This window comes from Mandrillus leucophaeus, unplaced genomic scaffold, assembly GCF_000951045.1.
Source record: "Mandrillus leucophaeus isolate KB7577 unplaced genomic scaffold, Mleu.le_1.0 Scaffold191, whole genome shotgun sequence".
NCBI classification, from domain to species: domain Eukaryota; kingdom Metazoa; phylum Chordata; class Mammalia; order Primates; family Cercopithecidae; genus Mandrillus; species Mandrillus leucophaeus.
This window is the reverse complement of record NW_012101932.1, coordinates 5,261,263-5,287,995: the sequence shown is the minus strand read 5'-3', so window position 1 is coordinate 5,287,995 and position 26,733 is coordinate 5,261,263. Positions and strand designations below refer to the sequence as shown.

The 26,733-nt window shown below is 39.5% G+C and overlaps 1 protein-coding gene across 2 annotated transcripts in view; it reads left to right on the top strand.

Annotated features, from left to right (window-relative positions):
* SPATA5 (spermatogenesis associated 5) overlaps window positions 1-26,733 on the top strand; it is a 362,495-nt gene that overhangs the window by 7,576 nt on the left and 328,186 nt on the right. For both annotated transcript variants that reach the window (XM_011978251.1, XM_011978252.1), the window contains exons 4-9: window positions 3,551-3,609; window positions 4,209-4,850; window positions 6,122-6,251; window positions 6,461-6,517; window positions 8,502-8,625; window positions 11,100-11,355. In XM_011978251.1, coding sequence (XP_011833641.1) covers window positions 3,551-3,609; window positions 4,209-4,850; window positions 6,122-6,251; window positions 6,461-6,517; window positions 8,502-8,625; window positions 11,100-11,355 — 1,268 coding nt within the window. The remainder of the gene's footprint in view (window positions 1-3,550; window positions 3,610-4,208; window positions 4,851-6,121; window positions 6,252-6,460; window positions 6,518-8,501; window positions 8,626-11,099; window positions 11,356-26,733) is intronic.

The window sequence follows — 26,733 nt, the reverse complement described above, 5'->3', positions numbered from 1 at the left end:
TGGTCTCGATCTCCTGACCTTGTGATCCGCCCGCCTCGGCCTCCCAAAGTGCTGGGATTACAGGCGTGAGCCACCGCGCCCGGCGAGAGTAATTTTCATTGATGAATATTTAGCAGTGTTTTTCACCTTGACTTGCAGTATAATCAGGGCTTCTTACAGTTGTAAAGAAAAGAGTAGATTACTATGAGTCAAACAGAAACAAGTTGTAATTAAGACTATGCAAGCAAAGAACTTGACTGTATATTTTAACTTGTTGATTATTCAATTTAGTAAAACAAACGATCATTACTATCAGATTTTAAAATAATCCCTCACCACAGGCTAATTGTTTGAATCTGCCTATCAAGATATTTAAGGTATATCATCCATCCTTCTGGATATTCTGTATCTAATAGGATTTCGACTCGGTTTGCATATACAGGTCTTATCAAAAGTCATTTACAAAAAGCATCTTTTTATACTTTAATATCACCTTAGTAATAGTTTGGGGGATGTGTTTACATTATATGTAAGAACTACAAACCATTTTCTAGTTATCAACTTGATTTTAATATGTTTTCTTCTCTTTTGCTACTATTGTAGATTTTAGACTTGAGTTTTGGCATATTTTTTCCTTTATAACAGGAAAATGTTTTCAGAGCTTATAGTAACAGTTTAATGAATAATAAAAGGCAGAAGGGACAGGAGACAATATGTTGACTACCAGCTGTATACAGAAGCTTTGTATATATTGCACATATGTATACACACACACATTTACCCTTCCCTTTTTAAACAGGTGAAATAGCTTAATGAGAAGTAACTTGCCTAATATTTTATGAGGTAGTTAATAGTACTGTTCAGATTAAACTGGATTATTCCTCAGACTATGTCTTAAAACAGTGCTACAGGTAGCAGTAATTCGTTGACTGGAATTAGCATTTATGATGATCTACAAACTAGTCAGACCTCTTGAGTGCACAGCCGTCTTAGGTGAGTAATGATTGCTTATTATAGAGGACTGTATATGTTTTAAATGAAAACTCAGGTTTGAAAATTTTGTTTTAAAAAATCTTATGTTTTAAATGTGGCAGCAGAGTATAGACAAGAAAGTTAATTTCCAATTGGGAAAATCAGTCATTTTAGTCTGCTTAAATCCTTCAGTTGGAACTGAAAGATTTTATAATTAATAGTAATGTTAGAGCTCCTTCTAGTGGAAATTGTTTTATGTGCAACTGTTATTTTTTTAAAAGCAAAATTGGTTTGATATTTTTACTGTTCTTACATGTATTTATAAATACCTTCTATTCAGAGTTTAACGAAAGCAATTTAAGTATAACTTGGTTTAGAGTTCCATAAACAAAAGTAAATGTATGCATTTAAGGAGATACATGCAATTTTCTCATTAGTTTATACATATATTTGATTCATGAAATTTCCCCCCATTCTATTTCTTGCTCTTTCTTTTATATGAATATATAGTTGATTCTCATTATTTATGGTTAGTTATGTTCTATCCAAGTTGCCTTGAACACCATTGGCAAATACTGAGACATTTCTCCTAGAGGGAAATACGTATGTATGTGTATATACATACATGCAACACACACACACATAATATACGTAGTGTATATATATAATATAATACATACATACACACACATTTTACATAGATTATAATCTTAAAACTCCAAAATAATTCATTCTGGTAGATTTTCTTTTCTTTATTTTACAAAAGAGAAGAGGAGATTTAGAAGTGTTAAGGGACTTGCCTGAGGCTGCCCGACTACAGGTGCTAGTGTTGGGATTCAAACTCCCTCCAACTGGCCCCAGGCCTGGAGGTTTTTCACTACACTGCTGTGTCCCCTATCACTTCCATTCTCTGGTCATCTCTGAATGAGAGCTGAAACAGGGCGGAGAGTCACCTTATTCTATATGGTAACATGGGTGTTGGGTAACCCAAATTTTTTGCTGCTCTTCCGTGTCACTAATGACCACAAATGCTTTGTGAGTATTGATTTTGGGGTACGTATGAATTTTTGGGAGTTGGTAAATTTCCAAATACAGCGTCCACAGGTATTGAGGATTGACTATATTGTATTATTACTGATAAAAGTGATTGGAAGCCAGGCACAGTGGCTCACGCCTGTAATCCCAGCACTTTGGAAGGCTGAGGTGGGTGGATCGCCTGAACTTAGGAGTTCAAGACCAGCCTGGCAACATGGTGAAACACTGTCTCTACAAAATGTATATATATATGTAAAAATTAGCTGGCCATGGTGGTGAGCACCTGTGTTCCCAGCTACTCTTGAGGCTGAGGTGGGAGGATCACTTGAGCCTGTGAGGTGGAGGTTGCAGTGAGCCGAGATCACACCACCACACTCCAGTCTGGGTGACAAGAGTGAGACCTCATCTCAAAAAAAAAAAAAAAAGTGGAGAACAAGGTTATTTTGACCAGATGGGCACACAGGCACATGCCACCACATCTGGCTAACTTTCTTTTGTATTTTTTGTAGAGGTAAGATTTTGCCATGTTGCCCAGGCTGGTTTTGAACTCCTGAGCTCAGGTGGTCCACCCACCTCAGCCTCCCAAAGTGCTGGGATTACAGACATGAGCCACCATGCTCAGCTTCCAGTCACTTACACTTCCCCTTGAGCTAGACTGCCCCCCCTCCACTGGTCACTGACAGAACTAGACAGCTATTTGTCTCCCCTCCTGATATGGGCTGCTTATGCACAGAGGAGGAGGAAAAATACTCTTGTTCTGAGAACTCTCCAAGAGCAGATTTCTTTATAAATGTATGATATTTAGGTGTGTTCACTTCCTGCACTTAAGCAGCTCTCTGGGGAGACACAGTTATCATTAGGAAGGAGGGGATCTCATTTTTCCTCAGTCATGCCCTGTCTCCAGAAAAAACCTTCATTGTAACCATTACTCCCCTTTTTCCTACTTCTGCCTCTTCAAGTAACATACTGTATAGGACTTAATTTTCTTGAAAAAATAATTTGTAAGTTATACTAAGAGAATGAAGTAAGTTATTAATAAGAGCCTTTTCTCCAAGCTAGGCAACTTTATAAAGGGAATTATTAGTTTAGGTCAGCATTTTAAAAATGTTTTTGACTATAACTCTTAATAAAAAATGGATTTTTTCATCAGATTCTTTGTATATACACGTCCATAGATATAGTGCTCATATACGTGCATATGTGTATGTATGTGTTAGAAGCTAATGTTTTACAAAGCAGTATTTACCCTTTCTATATTCAGTGTACCCTGCATTTCTTATTCTATTAACAAAGTGCTGAATGAGGCTGACTGAAATGATTTCATTACCCTTGTGTTTTGAAGAACATTGATTTATGCCACTAAGGCAACAGATTCCAAATGATATTTTCATGGCTATATGTTTCTGAAAAATGTCCATCATTTCAAATTTGTATACATTATTTAAGGTTGCAGGTGGATTATTCTTTTAAGTCTGTATTATAACTATATACATGTAATTTTATACCAGTTTAGTTTCTGATGTACCTAATGCTGATTTCTGTCCCCTTCTCATCCTTTTAACAGTGACAAAGATATGGAAATTAATGAAGAAGAACTGACTGGTTGTATTCTGAGAAAACTAGGTGAGACAAATATTTTAAATTGTTTTCTTAAGTTTTAAGCTGCAAGGCATCAGCAAATAAAGTGTCCTTGAGGGCTTATAAGTGCACAGTAGTTTTCTTCAAAATAGCTTTGAGAATAGTCCCCTCAATGAATGAATATACTTTTAAGATAGGGATGTGTTACTTTTCCTGGTTAATTGGCAGTTGAGCAGTGGAAAGAATATATGACTTGTCTGTGGAAAGAGTCAGTGGTAGAATTGAGACGTTCTTGCCCTTTCCAGTGAGAGATGCTATCTTGGGAGTGTTGGTTTGGGTGTGCCATTTTCATTTAGTTTATTACTGAATATGGAATGCCTGGCTATTTGTTGATGTGGTTGCTAGAATCTGAGATCTACTGAGTGTAGAGGATTTCAGAGAATCATCTTTTCCTTCTATCTCTAGATGGTGCTGTATTATAGGGGAATATTAGGTCCTCAGTATTTTATGACAATTATTTTATTAATACTCAGCCTTTGATTTAGTTTTTTCAGTCAGATAGTAGATGAAATATATTGCTATTTAAACATTAAACTGGTAACAAAAATTATGCTAACATGTATATTTAATAAATTATTTTCTAGATGGCAAGGTCGTTTTACCAGGCAACTTTCTGTATTGTACATTCTATGGACGACCGTACAAGCTGCAAGTACTGCGAGTGAAAGGGGCAGATGGAATGACATTGGGAGGACCTCAGAGTGACTCTGACACTGATGCCCAAAGAATGGCCTTTGAACAGTCCAGCATGGAAACCAGTAGCCTGGAGTTATCCTTACATCTAAGCCAGTTAGATCTGGAGGATACCCGGATCCCAGCATCAGGAAGTACTCCTTGTAAACCAGTTGATGACAGAATTACAAATAAAGCCCGTGATGTTTTGTTGGATGTTACACAGAGCCCTGGAGATGGCAGTGGACTTATGCTAGAGGAAGTTGCAGGTCTTAAATGTAGTTTTGAGTCTGCCAGAGAAGGAAATGAGCAACTTGCCGAAGAAGAGAGACTGCTAAAGTTCAGCATAGGAGCAAAGTGCAATACTGATACTTTTTATTTTATTTCTTCAACAACAAGAGTCAATTTTACAGAGATTGATAAAAATTCAAAAGAGCAAGACAACCAATTCAAAGTAACTTATGACATGATAGGAGGCTTAAGTAGCCAGCTGAAAGCAATTAGAGAGATAATTGAATTGCCCCTCAAACAACCTGAGCTTTTCAAGAGTTATGGTATGATATCTTCAGTTTATTGCACCCAATAATGTTAAATTCAAATTAAAAGATAGTTGACACTTATCTAGTGATTGCTCATCCTCTTTTCCTGTTTTTATTTTCTGAGTAGTGGGTGTGGTAGAAGATGTCAGTTGCTTTGGGAGATGCCAGTTAAATGGGCCATTTTCTATGCCTTGGTATTTTTAGGTTGTAATGTGAATTAGTGACAGCCTTGTCTCTTCTAATAGCATATTTCCACAATTACCAGTATTGGATCTAGAATAAGTATCTTGTCATGCTGGGTCATCTGTAATGACTGAAGAAATAAACCATTCAAATACGTTAGATAAAACTTCTTTGTTAGGAAATGTAACTGTGTACCCATCTTTTTGCACTGAAGCAGGTAATTAAGGGAATGGCTTGACTCAGGAAGCTCAGGGCTTCCTCTGCCTTGTTATTGCCAAGATCCTTTGCATATATTTGGTGTGTCTGATCTCTCTGCTTTTTCCTTTCTCATGAATCTTATATATACATACATGTATGTATATATATGTATGTGTAAAATGAACCCTTAGATTGGCATTTTGCTAGTACTTACGTGCCTTTTATACTAGCAAACATATGTACTCTTCAAGATGGTTAGTTGGAAAAAAAACTGGGATTGGTGGCTGCGCTATGTTTTTTGATAATTGAACTGTGTTGTGTGGGATGGGGCATTGCAACAACGTTGATGTCTAGCTTTTTTTTTTTTTTTGGAGACGGAGTCTCGCTCTGTCTCCCAGGCTGGAGTGCTGTGGCGCGATCTCCGCTCATTGCAAGCTCACTGCAAGCTCCGTCGCCTCCCAGATTCACGCCATTCTCCTGCCTCAGCCTCCCGAGAAGCTGGGACTACAGGTGCCCGCCACCACGCCCCGCTAATTTTTTTGTATTTTTTAGTAGAGACGGGGTTTCACCGTGTTTTCCAGGATGGTCTTGATCTCCTGACCTCGTGATCCACCCGCCTCAGCCTCCCGAAGTGCTGGGATTACAGGCGTGAGCCACCGTGCCCGGCCTTTTTTTTTTTTTTTTTAACCAACATGCTGCTTCTGTTCTGTGGTCTACAGAGAGAGAAAGTCATTGCTGGGGATCAGTGTTTGGGCTAGTTAGTACATCTTTCTGGAGGGGGAGAAAAAACTCTTGACTCCTTGTGATGCAAGGTAAAGTTAAATTTTATAACTCATGTTTGAACTTCTTACATTTATAAGAAACCTGGTGATGGTGAATCTAGTGTTTTCTATTTTTTCTTCCAGGAATTCCTGCCCCTAGAGGAGTGTTACTTTATGGTCCTCCAGGTACTGGAAAAACAATGATCGCCAGGGCTGTTGCTAATGAAGTTGGAGCCTATGTTTCTGTAATTAATGGTCCTGAAATTATAAGCAAGTAAGTATGTGTTTTAATAGAGTAAACAATATATTTCTAAAACGTGGTTTTTAGAAATGATTGTGTGGTATTCTGTCTGATATTTTGTACATTGAAATATTTTGCTTCTTAATAAGTGTTTGGAAAATAATTTTTGAAACTAATTTTAAGTATGACAAAGCTTTAAAAACAATAAGAAATGGTCTTTAAATACATTTTATTTGTTATAGATTCTATGGTGAGACTGAAGCAAAGTTACGTCAGATATTTGCTGAAGCCACTCTACGGTACTTTTTATTTTTAAATGTTTTGGAATTAATAATCAAGGCTATATTAGTCAAAGTGAGATACTAGCGCCTTATACAAAGCATAAACAGTAGTACAAAAATAATAGTGATAGTAGTAGAAATAGATTATAGATCTAATGAAATTCTATTTCTATCTAATCTTTAAAAGTTTGATAAATGTTATTAAATTACATAAAGTAGAAGAATTAAGACATAGTGCTTGATAAATCATGTGACCTTGTTTGAGCATAGAAATCCATGACTTTCTTTGGGTGCTTAGGTGTATCTAATATGTTTAGTTTTTCTAGTAGACTGTATTATTGTAGCTCTTTATATTAGAACTTCGTTATGTTATACTTTGCTTCAAAGGGACAAATCTTTTGCCCATTAAATAATGACTCTGGCTGGATGTGGTGGCTCATGCCTGTAATACCATCTCTTTGGGAGGCCAAGGCAGGAGGATTGCTTGAGCCCAGGAGTTTGAGACCAGCCTGGGTAGCATAGTGGGACCCTGTCTGAAATTGGCTGGGCACGGTGGCTCACACCTATAATCCCAGTACTTTGGGAGGCTGAGGCAGGCAGATCACTTGAGGTCAGGAGTTAGAGTCCAGCCTGGCCAACATGGTGAAACCCTGTCTCTACTGAAAATACAAAAATTAGCCGGGTGTGGTGGCAAGTGCCTGTAATCTCAGCTACTCGGGAGGCTGAGGCAGGAGAATCTCTTGAACCCAGGAGGCAGAGGTTGCAGTGAGCCTTGATTGTGCCATCACACTCCAGCCTGGGGGACAAGAGCGAGACTTTGTCTCAGAAAAAATAAATAAATAAAAATAATTAGCTGGGCATGGTAGCACATGCCTGTAGTCCCACCTACTAAGGAAGCTGAGGCAGGAAGATCACTGAACCTGGGAGATCAAGGCTGTAGTGAGCCATGATTTCACCACTGCACTCCAGCCTGGGCAACACAGACCCCGTCTCAAAAGCAAACAAACAAACAAAAGCAAAGCAGTGGTAGAGACATAGCTATATTACGAGTGATGTTAACGTTAACGTTTGACTAAGTTATAGACCAATATCCTAATACTCATTACAGTGTAACAATGAAACCTAAATTCCTGAACTCAAGTGATCCTCCCCCTATAGCCTCCCAAATAGCTGGAACTATAGGTGAGCACTACCATGCACAACTACTTTTTGTATTTTTTTTTTTTCTAGCAACAGGATCTTGCTATGTTGGTCAGGCTGGTCTTAAACTCCTGGGCTCAAGCCATTCTCCTGCCTCAGCCTCCCAAAATGCTGGCTGTTTTGGTGTTTAATATCGTAATTACTGCTCTTGAATCAAAAAACTCACCATTTTTGAAGTTTATTTTTTCCCCCAATGATAGTAGATGAAATAAGCTGTTTGTAGTCCTAGTACTGTATTGAAAATTTTAAAACTAGTGGTACACCTGATTGTTTAGTATTCTTTTGCTGTTGCTGTGTTCATGGCAGTTGAGATTTCCTTCTGTGAGAGAATTCACATCTGTTTATGGGAGAATTGATCATCTTGCAAGTTTTTATTTTAATGGTTTAAAAATAACAGGGCATTTCTAGTTTATGTCCTTTGGTTTCAAACCTGCTCCAAGGGATAGCATCTCTGGCCTCAGCTTCTGAATTTGATCCAGTCATAACAACTTAATGGGCATTACTGGGGAGAGTTCCGGGCATTACTGGGAGAGTTCTTAAGAGACTCTCATCTCTTAAGCAGCATACTCTACTCAATTACCCAGCCTTTTAATGGAAGGCAGATAGAATAGAATATGAAGTTAGTGAGTTAGTATTTTGGGCTAGAATGAATCTAAGGTTTTTTAGCTGAACATTATAATATCTTTATAATATTAAGTAAATTCTAAATTTGATATGTTGCATTTCAATTAAAAAATTAAAACTAAGTAAAACTTAAAATCAAATACAGATGAGAGATTTCATTTTACTTGTTTGTTTTTAGACACCCGTCAATTATTTTTATTGATGAGCTGGATGCACTTTGTCCAAAAAGAGAGGGGGCCCAGAATGAAGTGGAAAAAAGAGTTGTGGCTTCACTCTTAACACTGATGGATGGCATTGGTTCAGTAAGTATAGCACTAGTATTGATTCTGTGTAGGATTAATTCTTAATACATGTGCAGTGGCAAAAACTATTGAATGTGTCAGTGTCTTTGGATATTTTAGGATAAAGGAAAAATATTGGCCATAGTAACTAGGGGAAAGATCTGTAAAATAATTTGTTTTAGTAGATTACTTAGTAACTGCTAGGACAACATCATAACCTGGCAGGTTTTTTCTAGCATATAAAATACTATACCATGATGGATTTATTTTGTGATAAATGCTATTAGCTTTAAAACTTGAAGCAAAGATCAGTAAGGAAGATTTAGCAGTTAAATTTTAGGGGATTTTATTTTATTATTTATTATTATTATTTTTTGAGATTGAGTCTTGCCCTGTTATTCAGACTGGAGTGCAGTGGTGCACTCTCAGCTCACTGCAACCTCCGCCTTCCGGGTTCAAGCGATTCTCCTGCCTCAGCCTCCTGAGTAGCTGGGACTACAGGCATGCACCATCACACCTGGCTAATTTTTTAAAATCATTTTAGTAGAGATGGGGTTTCACCATGTTGGCCAGGCTGGTCTCGAACTCCTGACCTCGTGATCTGCCCGCCTTGGCCTCCTAAAGTGCTGGGATTACAGGCGTGAGCCACTACATCTGGCCTGAGGGGTTTTTATTAAGAAATGTCATGAGTAAGTCTTATTATCCATGTACAAATGGACTCTTTCAAGGCTTTGTACTAGGGAAATGAAAGAAAGTGAGAATAATGGAAAACGTTTTGTACAACATTTAAAAAGAACTTATTCATATTACCAGATTCTCTGATAGGGGATACATTCTTTTATTAATAAAAACTATATGCTAATTATGGCAGGAACATTCATAGGACTAACAATAGGCATGAACAAAAATTTTCTAAGACTCCTGATATCCATTAATTAGAAAAATACACTTTTTATGCTAGATTGTGAATAAGTAAAGTTTTTAGAATCATAATATGTTAGAACTACAATAAATTTTAGAAATTATGTAGTATCAAGTCTCTTTTGCACATTAAAAAACTGGTCATTTAGAACTTTTTGTTTTTACTGCCTAGTGGCAGAAAGTAGACATGTGAAAATAATATAAAGGTTTGGCATCAAGTCACTTATATACTAACGTGTTAAAAATTTTAAGTCTGTAAGAGAAGGGTTGTTACCTGGTGGAGGCTGCCTGACCAACTGGTTCTCAGTCCTGGAACAGTATCTAGGAGTGATTGTCATGTCCCAGGTTTGATTCTCAGGTTATAAAGTTGGAGAATTCAGTGTTATTAGTATGTTGGAGATGATGGAGTTGTGAAGACAGACTGACCCATGATAATAACACTTACAAGAGAATGATTTATAAAATAGGATGCTAGTTTGTCCATTTACAGTCAGAGATGTGACTATTAAGCAGACCAGATGTTTGTGTTTATGGATGACCATATTTTCACCTTGATGGCAAATATAGAGAGCTGTCTTATAATTACAAGGGTTCTTGGTAACTAGGAAATCAGATGAAAGACTTAGTGTTGGTGAATCTTAATTATTTCAATCTGCTGTCTTTCTCTGCCACTGGGATAAGCCTGTTGTGGATTAGTGTTCTTGCCTTTGGGCAAGGAATGGAAACATGTGATACTGATGTTTTAGTCTGAATATATTTAAGAGTCTGTTTTTGTACTTCTAAACTTATAATTCATAGATTCACTGTAGTCCATGCATTGTCTGTTGGCACTTTCAGTATAATTGATTAGGTTTGAGCTTTAAAAAAATTTTTTTAACATAAATTGCATTCCAGTTATGCTTGTCTCTGGGTCATCTGAATAGAATATTGGATAATTTCTACAGGTGGCTGATCACGATCATAGTTCTTTATTATTTGTTTTTCCTAATTTCATTTTCAGAGAGTAAAAATACCTATATATTCAAGGGTGGCTGATACTTGGATATTGGTTATATTGTTGTCTCTATTTTCAGGAATTTAAAAATGTATCCATATTAAAAAAACAGTCTATAAGCAAAGACTTTTTAGATAACTTTCTATTAGAATCTTGTTCTATTTGAGTATTATATGTGTCACAATCCTGACTTCCAAGTAGGGGAAAAGGACTATTTAAAACAATTAAAACAATTATATGGTACAGTATTATATATGTGTTATTTTTTATGAGAATGATACAGTTAAGATGTGAGAAGTAAGAGATGTCATGATAGATGGAGAAGTAAGTATTGGAAAACTTTCTACAGGAGGAAGCATTTAGGCTGAACACTGAAAATGTATAATAAAAGTAATAAATGTGTAATAAAAATCTATTACTAATAAAAGTAATTGATAGGTAATGAAAGTGTAAGAAATAGGACTTAGTAGCCTGGACAGTTAGATGATTCATCCTTGTCTATACAGCCAGTGTGCGCCTCCCGCTTTTTTTTTCTAACTTTCAGAAAAATAAGAAATTTATTTTCATTTTATTTTGTTAGGAAGTAAGTGAAGGACAAGTGTTGGTTCTTGGGGCCACAAATCGCCCTCATGCCTTGGATGCTGCTCTCCGAAGACCTGGGCGATTTGATAAAGAGATTGAGATTGGAGTTCCCAATGCTCAGGACCGGCTAGATATTCTTCAGAAACTGCTTCGAAGGGTACCCCATTTGCTCACTGAGGCTGAGCTGCTGCAGCTGGCAAATAGTGCTCATGGATACGTTGGAGCAGACTTGAAAATCTTGTGTAATGAAGCGGGTGAGTGTGGTTTGCTATGGTGAGTCTATATTGATGCACTTATCTCCAGTTTATTTACATACAAATAATTTATATTTTTACTGATTTCTTAATGGAAATAGCTTTGTTTCTAATTATAAAATGTGTAATTTTTATTTGAAAAAAATATTGTTGGAAAAACCTAGATGATTCAGAAAATTATTAAAAAGAAATAAAAATCACTCAATCCTACCTCTAAAGGATAACTACCATTATAGTGTATACAGTCAGCCCTCCATATCCTTGGGCTCAGCATCTGAGGATTCAGCCAACTGTGGTCTGAAAGTATTCAGAAACAAAAAAAGTTAAAACAGTAAAAAATATATAAAAATTTAAAAAATACAGTATCATAACTAAGTTGACCCTTGAACTATGAGGGCTTGAACTGCATGGGTCCACTTATATATGAATATTTTTCAATAAATATGTTGGAAAATTTTTTGAAGATTTGGAACAATTTGAAAAAGCTTTTTCTTTAGCTTTGTTGTAAGAATATAGTATATTCTTGCATAAAAAATATGGTTAATCAGCTGTTTATGTTATTGGCAAGGCTTCAGGTCAACAGTAGGCTATTAGTAGTTAGGTTTTGGGGGAGTCAGAAGTTATGCATAGTTTTTTGACTGCACAGGGATTGGTGTCCCTGACCCTCAAGTTGTTCAGGGATAAACTATATTTACATAGCATTTACATGGGGTCAGGTAAAAGTAATCTAGAGATTATTTAAATTATATGGGAGAATGTGTGTAGTCTATATGCAAATACTATGCCATTAACTGGCTTGAGCAGTCCTTAGATTTTGGTATCTTAGGGGTCCTGGAACCAATACTCCATCGATACTAAGGGATGACTATATCCTACTAGACTTATCCAAAGTATACACACACATACACACACACACACACATGCATGGACATATAATCAGATCAGTTGGTGGCGGTATTGATGACAATATTTATTGATATATTGTGCTGTGCTGTGGAAATCAGGGAGAAGTGTAAACTGGAGAATCACAATTTTCCTTAAAATTGAGTATCATGCCGGACCCCTGTTAACTTCAGTAGGGATGGTACCAAGTTTGAGAGGCCAAAAAAGAGGCCCACAGCCAATAAATGAAACTTAGGGCTTATTTGGCGGAACTTACTTACAAGGTGGTCCAGTGGTGGTGGGCTGGACAGGAGAACTGCAATCACTTGCAAAAAGCATGTAGCTTGTATAGCATTTTCACTTAGCATCCTCCCCCCAGCAACTTCCACATGGCAACCTCCTTTCTTAAGTTATTGCTTTCAGTTGCATCTGCCATACACTCTGCACCAGCATACCCTTGTGTGGCCCTCACATTCTTATGCCATTCTGTCATGATATCCCTGGGGCCAGGTATGTGGAGGAGCATTACAGTCAGATGCTGCAGCAGCAATATAAACTACAACAAAAAAGAATAACAAATATAATTAACAATCATACTTCATAGAAAGTTTTTCAAGGACTTGGGAGTTGATTAAAGTAGGTGGTTATAGGATTTTAAGACTTAGATTCTGTGGTGGAAATATGGGTATTTAAGGCCTGCATGGCCTGGGTTACATCGTCAGAGTCATCAGGAATACATACACAACAGGTTTTAATTAATCTATAGGTTCCGCCCTTGTGGGGGAAGTTAAGATGTCCAGGGCCATGCGATTTTACAAAGAAGGGTGCATGACACACTATTTCTGTCTGCACTGCTGTCATCCACTCTAGCCCATCATCGTGTACAGCCTACCTACAGTGGGAGTGACATTAACTTGCTCCCTTACCAGGCAGAAAATATGCCATCTCATGTTGGTGGTGGGAAACTTGCTACATGAGGTGCTGTTGTCACTGAAGGGAAATGGGTGAAGGTCACTACACCAAGTGTCGAAGTGGCCCCAGGCACTCATGTTAGCTGCCTCGGTGTGGCATGGCAGGCCCACAGTGGAGGAGAGGGGGAGCTCTCTGCAGACCCAGCAGTCTCTTCTCTTCTGGAGAGAGAAAACCATCTTCACCCAGTCCGCAGAGAGGTTTGTGGCACACCATCTATGGGCAAAAGGTGAGATGGTTAGTGGGTATAAGAAAGGACAAGTCCTGGCCATTTAACAAGACATGGGGAGTTGTGTCATTCTGAGAGAGCACCACCCCTGGCAGCAGCCTGATGCCTGGTTTACAACACCAAATGGACTGGCCCCCTTCTGTAATGTGTTGCAGGAGGCCAGAGGATGACAGTGGAGGTATAATGTTTCATGAGAAGATGTTCATCCCCTTGCACAAGGGAGGACTAGGATTCATTATTTTAGAATTACAGCGGAGAGTATGGTATAAAATAGGTGTGACCTATATATTCTGTTCTAGGCCATTCCACCATGGAGCAGAAAAACTGAACCATCGGGCTGGGATTGCCATTTCCCAGAACCATGTAATGATGTGCCCCCCAGTAGGTCGGTCCTGTGGCAAGGGCAATAGCAAGTTACTTTGCGTCCCAGGTTGGGGGCAAAGGTGTGCTGTTCCTTATCCTATCTACCTGGATCCTGATGGTGGTATCACATCCTTGTGTTAGAAGAGTATACACGATGGGGTGATGAGAATGTGCATGTTCATTCAGGTTGTGCACGGCTGCTGGTAAGCGGTGTGTCCACAGAGCCAATTCCTATAGGAGTTGTTTCAACAGTCCATTCATTTGTTCAGTCAGCCCCACTGCTGTAGGGTTGTATGGCAGGTGGAAATGCCAGTGGATATCTGGGGCCTCTGCCTATTCCTGTACTTTATATCTGGTAAAGTACGAGCCCTGGTCATTGTTAATTTGTTTTTTTTTTTTTGAGATGGAGTTTTACTCTTGTTGCCCAGACTGGAGCGCAATGTTGCCATCTTGGCTCACTGCAACCTCCACCTCCCAAGTTCAAGCAATTCTCCTGCCTCAGCCTCCTGAGTAGCTGGAATTACAGGTGTGCACCACCATGCCTGGCTAATTTTTAGTAGAGACGGGTTTCACCATGTTGGGCAGGCTGGTATCAAACTCCTGACCTCAGGTGATCTACCCGCCTCGCCCTCCCAAAGTGCTGGGATTACAGGCATGAGCCACTGCGCCTGGCCCATTGTTAATATTGATGGAGACTCTGTAGGCTGCACAAATCTGTTCTGGTCCTTTTATGGTGGCGTGCTTGCTGGGATATGCTCGCAGTAGCCCTGTGCAGGTTTCTGCACAAGTTAAGGCACAGTGGCAGCCATCCAATAGGGGCAAAGATCCTATGTAGTCTACCTGCCACCGTTGTGCTGGGCTCTGGCCCCGGGTGATCTTTCTGGTATGAGGTGGCAAGGGCCTGCGGTGTTCCTGTGCACAAGTAAGACATTGCTGATAGATGTGTATTGTGTCTTTGTATCATAGTGGCAGCTCCAATTCTTTGCTATGGCCCAAAGGGTAAGTTGTCCCCTATGTCCTGTCTTCTTTCGTAACCAGTTGACCACATCGTCTGTGGGGACTCCCTTGAGGAGATGAATGCAGGTTAATTTGTCTGCCTGTTGATTTCCAGGTGGTATAGATGCAGTGTGGGAATCCACATGGTAGATCATTTTATGCATCCCCCGGATGCAATGGGGAATGTCCTTCTACATGTCAGTACCCCAAAGGAGGTGACCTGCTACTGTCTAGTCCTGTGCTTCCCATTGTAGTAGCCACATGTTGAGTCCCTTTACATTGGATTAGGTAAAAGTAATCTAGAGATTATTTAAATTATATTGGAGGATGTACATAGGCTACATGCAAATACTATGCCATTTTATATAAGAGGCTTGAGCTGTCCTTAGATTTTGGTATCTCAGGGGTTGTGGAACCAATACCCCATAGATACCAAGGGATGACTATATCCTATCAGACTTTTCCAAAGTACAGACACACACACATACGCACACACACATACACACAGACACGTAATCAGATGCATTGGTGGCAGTATTGATGAAGACAATATTTACTGATACATCATGCTGTGGAAATCAGGAAGAAGTGTGTGCTGGAGAATCATAATTTTCCTTAAGGAATGTCATGCTGGATGCCTGTTAACTTCAGAAAACCCACATGTGGGTACACAGGACTGTTGGGTCTGGCTTATAGAGGAGGACCATCTTGGCAGCTTGTAGCTCAGCTCATTGGCTGCTATGTCCTTGGTCTATATCCATCCAGATACTGTCAGTGGATGGCTGGATGGCCATGCCTGTTCAAGTGCAAGGATTGCCTCATGACAAGATGTTTGTGTACCAGGCCTGGTCAGACATTGGGCCCTGTCCGTCCTGTATGAAGGAGAGCATCTAGTGAGACTCAGCAGCTTCCCCTAAAGACCATGTGACAGTTGTTACATAGATGACAGGGCCAAGCACCGAATGGATCTCTGAGCTTAAGGGGCTATTAATGTGCTCCTCTGTTGCAGGTATGCATGCCATTTGGCCACAGTCTGTGTCTCGGCATTCCCAGACTTCAGTTTCTGGAAGATACCCTTTAGCCAACCCGCTTTGGGGTCCTGGGTGCGTACTAGCCTTGGGACCCCCTTTGTAATGTCCTCTACTTGTTGTAAGGCATGATGTATAGCACAGAGTTGTTGTTCCATCACACTATGTCTAACTTCACCCCTTTTCCGCAGCTGGGACCAGAATCCTAAAGGCCTGTCTTTGCCTTTGCAACAAGCCTCACCCAAACCCCCCAGGGTAACTGGCTACATCTGGTTCACAAGGCTGTCTGCACCTGAACTCCCAAGGCTTGTATTTATTTCACTGTGACTTCAGCTGGTTCGAAGTCCTCATCCTCCTTCGTGGATTAGTCTCAGTGGGCCCCCTTCTTGACTAAACAGTATAGGGGTCTAAGGAGTTGGGCCAAATGGGGAATAAAACGATGCCCATACCCTAGGAGTCCTAAGAAGGTTTATAGCTGCTTTGGTGTCACAGGATGTGAATAGGCCTGTACCCTATCCATAATGGCAGACTCAAGTATTTGGCTGATAAGCCTGGACTCTGGATTTTTGTCTGTGTTTATCACTCATGCTCTGTTTGCCGGATGAGACAGCAAGGTGTGGGGGTGCAAATTGAAAGCTGGAAAGAGACTCAGAAGTTAGCACGATATCATTGGTGTAACGGAAAACATGTACCCCTTCCAAGACCTCCATGGCTATGTAAATATCCCTGGGGCAAGATGGTAAAGGCCTGTTGTTCTTCCCAGGTGAATGCAAATTGGTCTTGACTCTCCCGGGCAGTGGGGATGCTGAAGAGGGCATTGGTTAAATCAGTAACAAAGTGGTAGTGGTATGTGTCCAGTGCCTCTCCTGCCCTCTTTAGAAGGGAGGTGATATTGGTAACAGGTGCATACACTGGGGGGACTGCCTTGTTTAATTCCTGGTAATCTACTGTCATTGTCCATGTCCCATCAGGCTTCCACATGGGCCATACATGGCTGTTGTATGGACTGTGCACTGGCCTTATAATGCCTCCTTGGGCTAACTCCTTAACAATCCCTGGGATGTCCTAATTCCCACCCCTGCAGGTGGTATTGCTTCAGTGCTACTACTTGCTGTGTGGGGTTGGCAGCTGTACTGGTGTCCATTTCACATTCCCCTTGATCATATGCTTCACCACTCTCAGTCAGAACTCCCCAGCAGTTGGGGAGTCAAGCCTGATAAGATATCCGTTCCCAAGATGTATTCCAAGATGGGAGCTATCCATACTAAATAGGGTTTTGGTGGCAGTGTCCCAACTTCTAATACTCAGTTCAACCTATCTGATCCCCCTCCATAATCATCTATTGCTATTTTAGCCCCTTGGAACCAATGAATGTCACCATATATGAAAGTGCATTTGGCTCTAGCATCTACTAGGGCATGCACAGTCTGTTTATTCTTAGGCAACCAATATATAGTTAGTTCTACATGTGGCCTCCAGTCCCCAGGTACCCTGGCCACCGTTACTCTTACCAGGATTCCGGGGCCTTGGCTTTCATCCAGTTTAATGGGGTTGACACTTGCCATGCCTATGCAGGAAGGGTGGTGGGCTGAACCTGAGGCTCCTTGGTGAAGCACTTTTCTGGTGTGAGCTTCTGCCACAGTCTGACCAGAACAGTATTAGGCTGTTTATCTATTTTCATAGTAGCTGTTCCTGCCATTACCAGGTTGCGCCACATTTGTTGGTCAGTCACCCTGATGGGCCCCTTGGCCGTCTCCTTTTCTTTGGCGCCCTTGTCTTTCATCCCAGCAGCATATACCCTTTGCCTACAGTTTCTCCATTTCTTGTAAGTTGTTGGCTGCTTGGGCCACCTGAGACACTGGCTGTCCTACTAGGGGACTCTGGATAGACACTAGCACACCATACCACTGGTTGGGTGCAGACGAAGATGGTGTCTTTCATGTTGGCAGTGAAAAGCTCTTTGTTGGACCTTGGTGATGTTCAGCATAGATAGCATGTTTCATCCCTAATTCCCAGAGGATGTCCTGCAATTCCTCCATAGTCTGCCATCGCAAAGGAGATGTGGGGATACTGCCCTCATCTGGCCACGCTTCGTTGCAGCCCACAACCACCCAGCTAAGGAGGGGCATGGCCTGATCATCATTATTGGCACCATAGAGGTGCTGCCTCAGGGCTGGGTGGCATGCAGTGGATGCCATTCCACTCATCTTGAGTCTGGAGAGTACAACACCCTCCATCGTCATGTCCCATAGACAGAGAAGCCACCTCTCAATCAACTGTCTCTCTTTCTTCCTGAACCCAGCTTCTGCCCAGCTCCACTAGTTCCCTAGTGGTGTAGTGCTGCATTGTGGTACTGCCGTCTTTCAGGCAGAGACAAGTTTTGTGGGTCTACTCCCTGCGGGCACCTTTGGTCTGACTTTATCTTGGTAGAGAGGACAGGACCTCTATGGGCTTATCCCAGTCCTCACTCTGCTCCTCACTAGAGCTCTCCATTGGGTCCCCGGACTTAGGAAGATTTAGTCATACAGTCCTAACTTGGCATGGGAGCTGGTGACCCTTCATACAGGCTGCCTGACAAGCTAGGATTTCCATTTTGTCATCCTGTTTCTGCAGATGGGACAGTAGGGTCTCTGATGTTTTAGCTTGAGCTAGTCTGGCATCTCTTTCTAGTCATAGTTCTTCCTATAACGGACAACCCCTGGCCTGTGCTGGGAGCTCGGCCCCAGTGGTTGCTGGGAGCACTGTCAAGAATCGCCAGTTGTGGCTGCCACAGCTCAGGCATCTAACTTTCGTTTAGTTAGATCTACCCCCTGCAATAGCTCTTCCAGACCCTTTGGTGTTTTGGGGGTGTTCCGTACTCATACATTGGGCCTAATTCATCAAGGATAGTGGCTTTTGGGCCCCACATAAATGTGCTGGTCAGCCTGGGATTCCCCTCTTGGATTTCGGCTTTCCTGATCTTATGGTCTTGGTGCTCATGAGATTTTTCTCCACCTTCCTACTCGATTCACCAGTTGTGGTACTGGGTCCCTGTTAACTTCTGTAAGGATGGCACCAGGTTCAAGAGGCAAAAGCGACCTGGAGCTAGCAAACAAGACATAGGGTTTTATTAGGGAGAACTAACATACAGGGACAGTCCAGTGGTGGTGAACTAGACAGGAGAACCTCAACTGCTTGCAAAAGGCATGCAGCTTATATAGCACTTTTATTTGGCACCCTCCCCGCAGCAGCCTCCACGTGGCAACCCTCTTTTCTTAAGTTATTGCTCTCAGGTGCATTTACCATACACCCACTCCCACCGTAATGCCATTAATCCATTCCTGAGGATAATGTCGTTATGGTCTCATGGCCTAATCGCCTCCCAGTGGTTCTACCTCTTAATACCATAACAATGTCAATTAAATTTCAACATGAGTTTTGGAAGGGACATTCAAACCATAGCAGTTATTTTAGAGCTTTAGTTCAGAAATACAAATACAGTAACTTTTACCTCCAAATTATTGACTCATAGTTGTCTAATTTAGTAGGCTTTGAAGACCCTGCCTTTAGTCTTTTTGACCTTTTATCTGGACTGATACATGTAGGGAAAGAGGCTCAGGAAGGAAAAGCAGTTAGGAAAAGAAAACTTGGAAAAGATATTTAGGAATCTTTGAATATCTTACTCTTGGTGGAGAAAATCATTTTTCTTTCATTTTATTTGATCATTACAATTTCTAGGTTATAGGAATCACAGTTGGGAGAGACTGCAGGTTATGTAGACTATCAAGCCAAATACAAACATTCTTTGGGTACATTATGCTCTAGGAATGGGTCCCATTCTGTCTAGTTTCTGGGAAGCTGCTTCTAGCTTCACAGGGATTAGTGGGGCTGGTCATAGAAATGGATTACGTAGGGATCAAAAAGCGGAAGTATCAGTAGATAATTTTGCTTCTTTCATTGCATTAGGTGGTAATGAAGAGTCTGGATTGCTGTGTAGGTGTTGCTCTGTAGGACTTGCCTGTGGCATCTAGGCAAGTATTCAATGTTCACCATGCCTTACTAGAGACTTTTTGACTTTCTAATACATTTTATGCACCCTAGAAGGCTCTGGGGTTCTTGCTGTCCAGAAACATACAGTTGATGAAGGAAAGAGATTTGTAAACAACTACAAATGTAATGATAAACTACTCATAAAAAAATGTAAAAATGTAGTGACTTCTGTGAGGAAAGGAAATACTGTGGTTAAACAGAAAAAATGACATCTAAGAAGAAGCTTAAAGTAGGAGTTCTACAGTGAGAAAGTGAGAAAAGGAAAACATTATTTGATTGAATCCTCCTACCAACTCGGTGATAGAAGTATCAGACAGACTCAAGAAAGGCCTCAGAGTGAGTATCCAGCAGAGCTGGGATTTAAAGCCAAGGTCATCTTACTTCAACTCCATGCTCTTAATTAAAACTAATAAAACATGGATTTTGTTCAGAGGGGTATAAGACTTTATAATTTAATTTTAGCCTATGATACTAAGGATAGGATCAGTTTATAAAGTAGAAAATATCTAGGTATTGAACTGATCTATTTTCCCCTAATCTAGCAATGAAGCAGATTATGAGGAGTAGTTTTGTGTTTTTTTTTTTTTTTTTTTTTTTTTTGAGATGGAGTCTCGTCGCTCTGTCACCTAGGCTGGAGTGCAGTGGCGTGATCTTGGCTCACTGCAAGCTCCGCCTGTGAGGAGTAGTTTTTAAAAAGATAGTGTTGTAATTACAGAATCCAGTAGGGAAAATATGTGTGGTTTTGTGTATACTGTCCCAAATACTAGTGTATGTTGTATTATGTAGTATCATTTTCTTTACTTTATATAGCAGAATAAAGTTTAAAAACAGTATGCTGGAATTTTTTCAAGAAAATTTTCTAATGAGGCAGGGTGGTACAGAGTAGAATAGGTTCTGAGAGTTGGACAGACCTGCTTTTAAAATCAGGCTTGTGATCTTAGGCAGGTTCTGTGCCTTATCTGAGCCTCAGTTTTCTCCATTTGTAAATTGAGGAGATTAGAGTAGATGATATTTTATGTCATAATGCATTATGATATTCCCTGGACATAAGGGAGAACAAGAAAAAAATGGAAGAAAAAGAAGGATAGGAAGAATTAGAAAAAGGAAAGGGAGAAAGAAGTTAAAGAAAAAGCCCTAAGCCTCTTAAGGCCTCATCAGCTATTTTCAGTGGTCTTCTCTTTTGTATCTTTATGAATGACTTACACTTAGGTAGTCAGGGTTTTCCCATGGTGTTCTTAGAAACAGTGCTATAAAGCAGACTAATGTTTTTTGTGAAGTGCACTGTATTTTCTCATTGGAACAGTTATAATTTCTGACTAAAGACTGAGTAAATTATCAATTTGATTAGTAATGTGACTTAGAAAGCTGAAACAATTGTGAATCTATAAGCATTTGAAGTGGTAGGACTATGCTCCAGGTGCTATAGAATAGGCATAAGTGTATCCCACTTATTGAACATACAGCAGCATTCCTGTATTCTGTGATGCGTGCATTGAGCACAGGGAAGAGCATTCATTCTACGTGGTAGATTTGAACTACTCTCTTAGCTTTAAATAAAAAGAATTAGATGTTTGGTGTTGCATTCCACCTCAGGTTACAATAGTTATTAGGGAATAATTTGAGTTGCTCTCAGTCCTTTGAAATAACTGCCTACATAAGTTTGAACTCACATCTGTTTTTTATTGTTGTTGTTGTTGTTAAACATGGTAAGTTTTCTTGGGCAGGTGCAGGCAGTCACAATCATTACACTGATCTTAGAATTACCCAGAAAGTTAGAATAATTGTTTTTTTAAAGAGTCATGGTAATATCTTAATATTTGGAGGCAATATTAATGACTTCTGGTATATTATAGGTGCTCAATAAGTATTTGATTAGTTGAATTGAAGAATAATTTGACAAATGTGTGTAAAATCTAAGAGACATAGTTATTACCCTGTACACCCTTGATAGAGATGAATAGTGTTTATTAATTTTAGAGTTGAGCTTGGTTTTGTTTGTAAACACCTTGGGAATCATCTCTTTTTTTCCACCCTTTGTTGCCTTCAGAAATCCCTGCTTTGTGCTGAGGAGAGAACTCTTAAGTGGTTATTGCTACCTTTATAAGTAGCAATGAGCAAGTTATACGTTCTATGTAATCTTAAAAAATGTGGGACAGTCAGGCTGCTTTAAATAACTGATTTTAGTCCATTTTTGCCTTCCCACTGACAGATTTCTAAGCTTTGGCTCTGATACGGCCTTTAACTACATTTGTTTAAAACAAATGCTTTTCAGGAGGTGTTTTCATTGTTCACCTGTTGTTCTATGTTTAAATGGAGTGCTCGTAAATGGCCACTGGCATATATAGGTAGTTAAGGCATCATGACCAGATTTGTGAGTTTGACACTAAGAGACTCCATCTCCAGGAGATGTATTTCTGGGTATGTAGGTTAAATCTGTCTCTTTCTAGTATTTATTCTTCCCCACGGAATTCAGGTTTGTTTCACATGTTTTTAATTCAGGACCAATCACTTACAGCAAAGAGTCTTAAACATTATTATATGAGAATCACCTGTAGAATATACTAAAACAGGTTACTGAATCCCACCCCGAGAGTTTCTGATTCAGTAGGTCTGAGCTGGTGCCTGAGAATGCTAACAAGTTCCCAGGTGATGCTGATGCTGGTGCTAATGCGGCTGATCTGGAGACCACACTTCGAGAGCTTTTGACGTATAGGGCATTAGTTCCTAAACCTCATTATGCGTCAGGCTCACCTGGGAAACCACACATTCACTCACTCAAGCTCACACTTGCACTCACATTCCCACTCATAATTAAGTGTTTAAGGGAGTTAGGAAGCTGGAGGCAGGATCTATAATGTTTTCCAAGTGATTTTGAAGCAGCCAGTCTTGCCTTTGTCTGTGATTGGGCATCTCATTCGCTGATTTGGGCACGTGGTTCTCCGACCTATGTAAGAATCATTTGTAGAGCTGGTGAAAACACAGTTCTGAGGTCTATCCTGCTGATTCCTGTAGGTCCAGAAGATCCAAGTGGGGCCCCAAATTTGCATTTCTAACAAACTTACAGGTATGTCATTGCTGCTGGTCCAAGAACTGTACTTTGAGAATCACTGATCTAGGGCAACCAACTACCCAGTTTTTGGAGATTCTCTGTAACTGATTTAAATAACTGGATTAAATTTAGGGAATGAAATTCTTTGACTATCTCTAATAGTGTTGAGTTTCCTTCCAGAAGTTTTTTTGTGATAGTAATGTGCTCTTCCAAACTATCATTTAACTTTGCCACTCAAGGGAAAATGAATGTCTAGGTTTGTTTTTCAGTTATGTATAATGGTTCTGAATAAAACTTTAAAAGTGGCAAATAATTCTGAAAAAAAAAAGTCACAAGTAAAACAGTTAATTAACAATTAAGAATATAAGTAAGAATACAGACGTGTATTTCCTAGTTAAGATTGTGGACCTGAGTGTTTGTGCTTTTTGTATGTTGTTTCTCTGATGATTTTCCCTCTTGTGGACTGCCGCATAGTGAAGGAAGCTCTGTACTTTTTAACAGAAGTTGTGCACGTATGTCTAGTAATGGCATGAATTGAAGTGATTCAGAATTTCTTAGAACATAGTGAGCTATGCTTCCTGATTGTTTCTGTAATCTAGAGGTTATTGTTTGTAGGATACAACTGCAAAACCTCTGTAGTATTTATATAGATTGCACATGCCTTTTCAGAGGACAGAAAGTTTACAATCCATACTTTGTGAGAGTGATAATGCATCTTTCGCAGAGTGCTTACTCTCAACATCTCTAATCTTTTATTCCAGGTCACTAAATATTTTTCATATCTTTTAACTTTATTCCCATAATGAATATGAAAGTTGGAAGTACTACAATAGGTACTGTTGCTTTCAACCCTTAGATCTCCCATTATCTGAGCAGATATAACGTTTGGTGTTTGTGATTGGGTGTGAAGCTTATTTTCAAAAGTTAGATTTTCTTTATAATTAATTTTTGAGCTAGTGTGGTTTGATATGTCGTGACTTGTCCAGAGATCTAATGTTTTGTAGTTCACCTTTTTAAAAGAGAGCAGCTGCATTTTGAAATGTTTTATCTCAAATGGACAAGCTGTTTACAAGCTAGACTCTAACACATCCTGACATTTAATGTCTATGTTTGTATTCCTCCTGGGATTAGGCTGCCTTTCTAATTAATTAGTTGCATAGCCTTTTATTAATTCCCTCAAAATTTATAATGTTTTAAATTAACAATATAGATAAGCATACTGCATTTTTTGGGAAAACATGAAATGTTAATTATGTAGCAGTGACATGAGTTTTATAAACTCTGTTGAATGTTAGAAGATGCTTACAACAATGTTTTCCAAATATAGGGATTTATTATAAACTTATCCTTCTAAGGCCGCCTGTGCCATTTCAGGAGAGTGAATATAAATAGATCTTGATTTCTTCAAGAAGTGGACTTAGTCATTTTGTTTATAGTGAAAGGAAGTATTTGCTTTGCATCTCTAAGAATTGTCTTCAGCATCCTTGTTAATTTCACATCATTTCAACATGTTCTTACCAAATTCTCAGGCCTTGATAAGGTAGCATAACGGAACAGGAAGAATTAAAACTCATATTTAAATAATTATTTTGTTATTATAGCACTTAAATCCATCTAGTAACAATTCTGAATCTAATAATTGTAACTTTTTCTGAGATGGAAAATTTTATCTCTTATCCAGTGTTCTGAGATATTTTTAGCTCATTTGTCCCTCCACCTCCAACTAGCTTAGTTTAACAGGGATTTATGGAGCATCTGCTATGTATGTAATAGTCCAACTCTTATGAAAGGTTCTGTTTCTAGTATTTTTTACTATTTTTTCAATTTTGTCAATGTTGTTTTCGAAGAATTAAAATATTGATACTGTAGAAATTTAATATTTTAAAATAAAGTCCAGGGAAATAATGGGATTTATTGCAAAGCCTATGGTGAGCTCTACATTCAAATGCTAGCATTATACTTTATCAGCTGATAAACGTTGAGCAAGCTGTTCAACCTCTTGGGTTTTATATCCTCACCAGCTAAGTAGGGATAACACTATATGGTTTTAAGTGTTCTTATGAGGTTTAGTAATATAGCCTGGCAGCAGTGGTGATGGTTTATATAGGCCCTTGGTAAGTGTCACTTCATTTTTCTTTTCTTCTTTAGCCTCTGGAAAACTGATATTTAAACATTTTCTAAAAATTGTATTTTATGTATATTTGTGCATTTCTCTGGTAGAAGCTTATTTGGATTTTGGCAATTTTTCTGATATGAAGTGTTCTTGGTTATCCTAGTACAAGAGATAGGGAAATCTGGCAGAATCCTTTGCTTTGCTAAAGTAGTGATTTTCACTGAATCTGAATCAGTAAAAATCTTGCCCGTCAATAAGAATATGCAGACTAGAGACACGGCTTGTTTTTGGGTAGCCTCCTTGACAGATTTTCTTTCTTTTTGAGATGGAGTCTCACTCTTTTTTCCCAGGCCGGAGTGCAGTGGTGCAATCTCGGCTCACTGCCACCTCCGCCTCCTGGGTTCAAGTGATTCTCCTTCCTCAGACTCCCGAGTAGCTGCGATTACAGGCACGCACTACAACGCCTGGCTAATTTTTATATTTTTAATAGAGATGGGGTTCCACCATGTTGGCCAGGCTGGTCCTGGATTCCTGACCTCAAGTGATTCGCCTGCCTCAGCCTCCCAAAGTGCTGGGATTACAAGTATGAACCACCATGCCTGGCTGACAGATTTTCTTGCTGAACTTTGGGTCATCCCAGATGTGAGTTCACTGTAGGTGTGTAATGGAGCAAGAGTTGTAGGAATACAAGTTAAATTGATGTATATGTCATGACAATCTGTCCAATTCAGTGGTCCCCAACCTTTTTGGCACCAGGGACCGGTTTTGTGGAAGACAGTTTTTCCATGGACCTGGGGTGAGAGGGTGGGGATGGTATCTGGATGAAACTGTTCCACCTCAGATCATCAGGCATTAGATTCTCTTAAGGAGCAGGCAACCTAGTTCCCTCATGTGCACAATTCACAGTGTGGTTCACACTCCTATGAGAATTAATGCTACCGCTGATCTGATAAGAGGCTGAGCTCAGGCAGTAATGCTTGCTTGCCTGCTGCCCACCTCCTGCTGTGAAGCCCAGTTCCGAATAGGCTGGTACCAGCCCATGGCCGGTTGGTTGGGGACCCCTGCTCTAATGAATGCATTTTATAAGAGATGTATTATTGTAGCTAGATAAATAAGCAGTAATTTTGGAGCATATTTCATAAGGCAATGAATTTTCTCCTCTGTTTTATAATTCTGAAATGTAGTTATAGAATATTATATTTGCGATATTGGGATTTGTCCTACTGTGTAAATATTATGGGTATTATATAGAGATGGAATTATTTTTATCGGTGAAGTGGGTATTTTAGTATTCTTTTTGCTACTCATTTGAGATGACTGGAACTGAATGGTTTGTTTCAGAAAAAGAGGTGGTAGTTTTGATTCTGTTTAAGCTCTAAATGGCATATACTATTTACTTTGCTAGTACAAAATTTTCTGGGTTGTTTTACCAAGACTACAAAAATATAAAACTTGAGGAAAGGTTCTCTTTCTAATTAAAACAATCACAAAAATAAAACCAGGCTATCTAAATAAAAGTTATTTCTAAGAGTTATTCTTGATTCTTTTTTCTCTTACTCTTTTTTTTTTTTTTTGAATCAAACCCTGTCAGCTTTGTTTGCATGCTGATGCAGAATTTGAGCTCATAAAAAAATTAACCACTTTCACTGCTATACCACAGTTCACACCATCATCAGCTCTTGTCTGGACTATTGAAATACCTTCTTCTGGCTACTCTTTC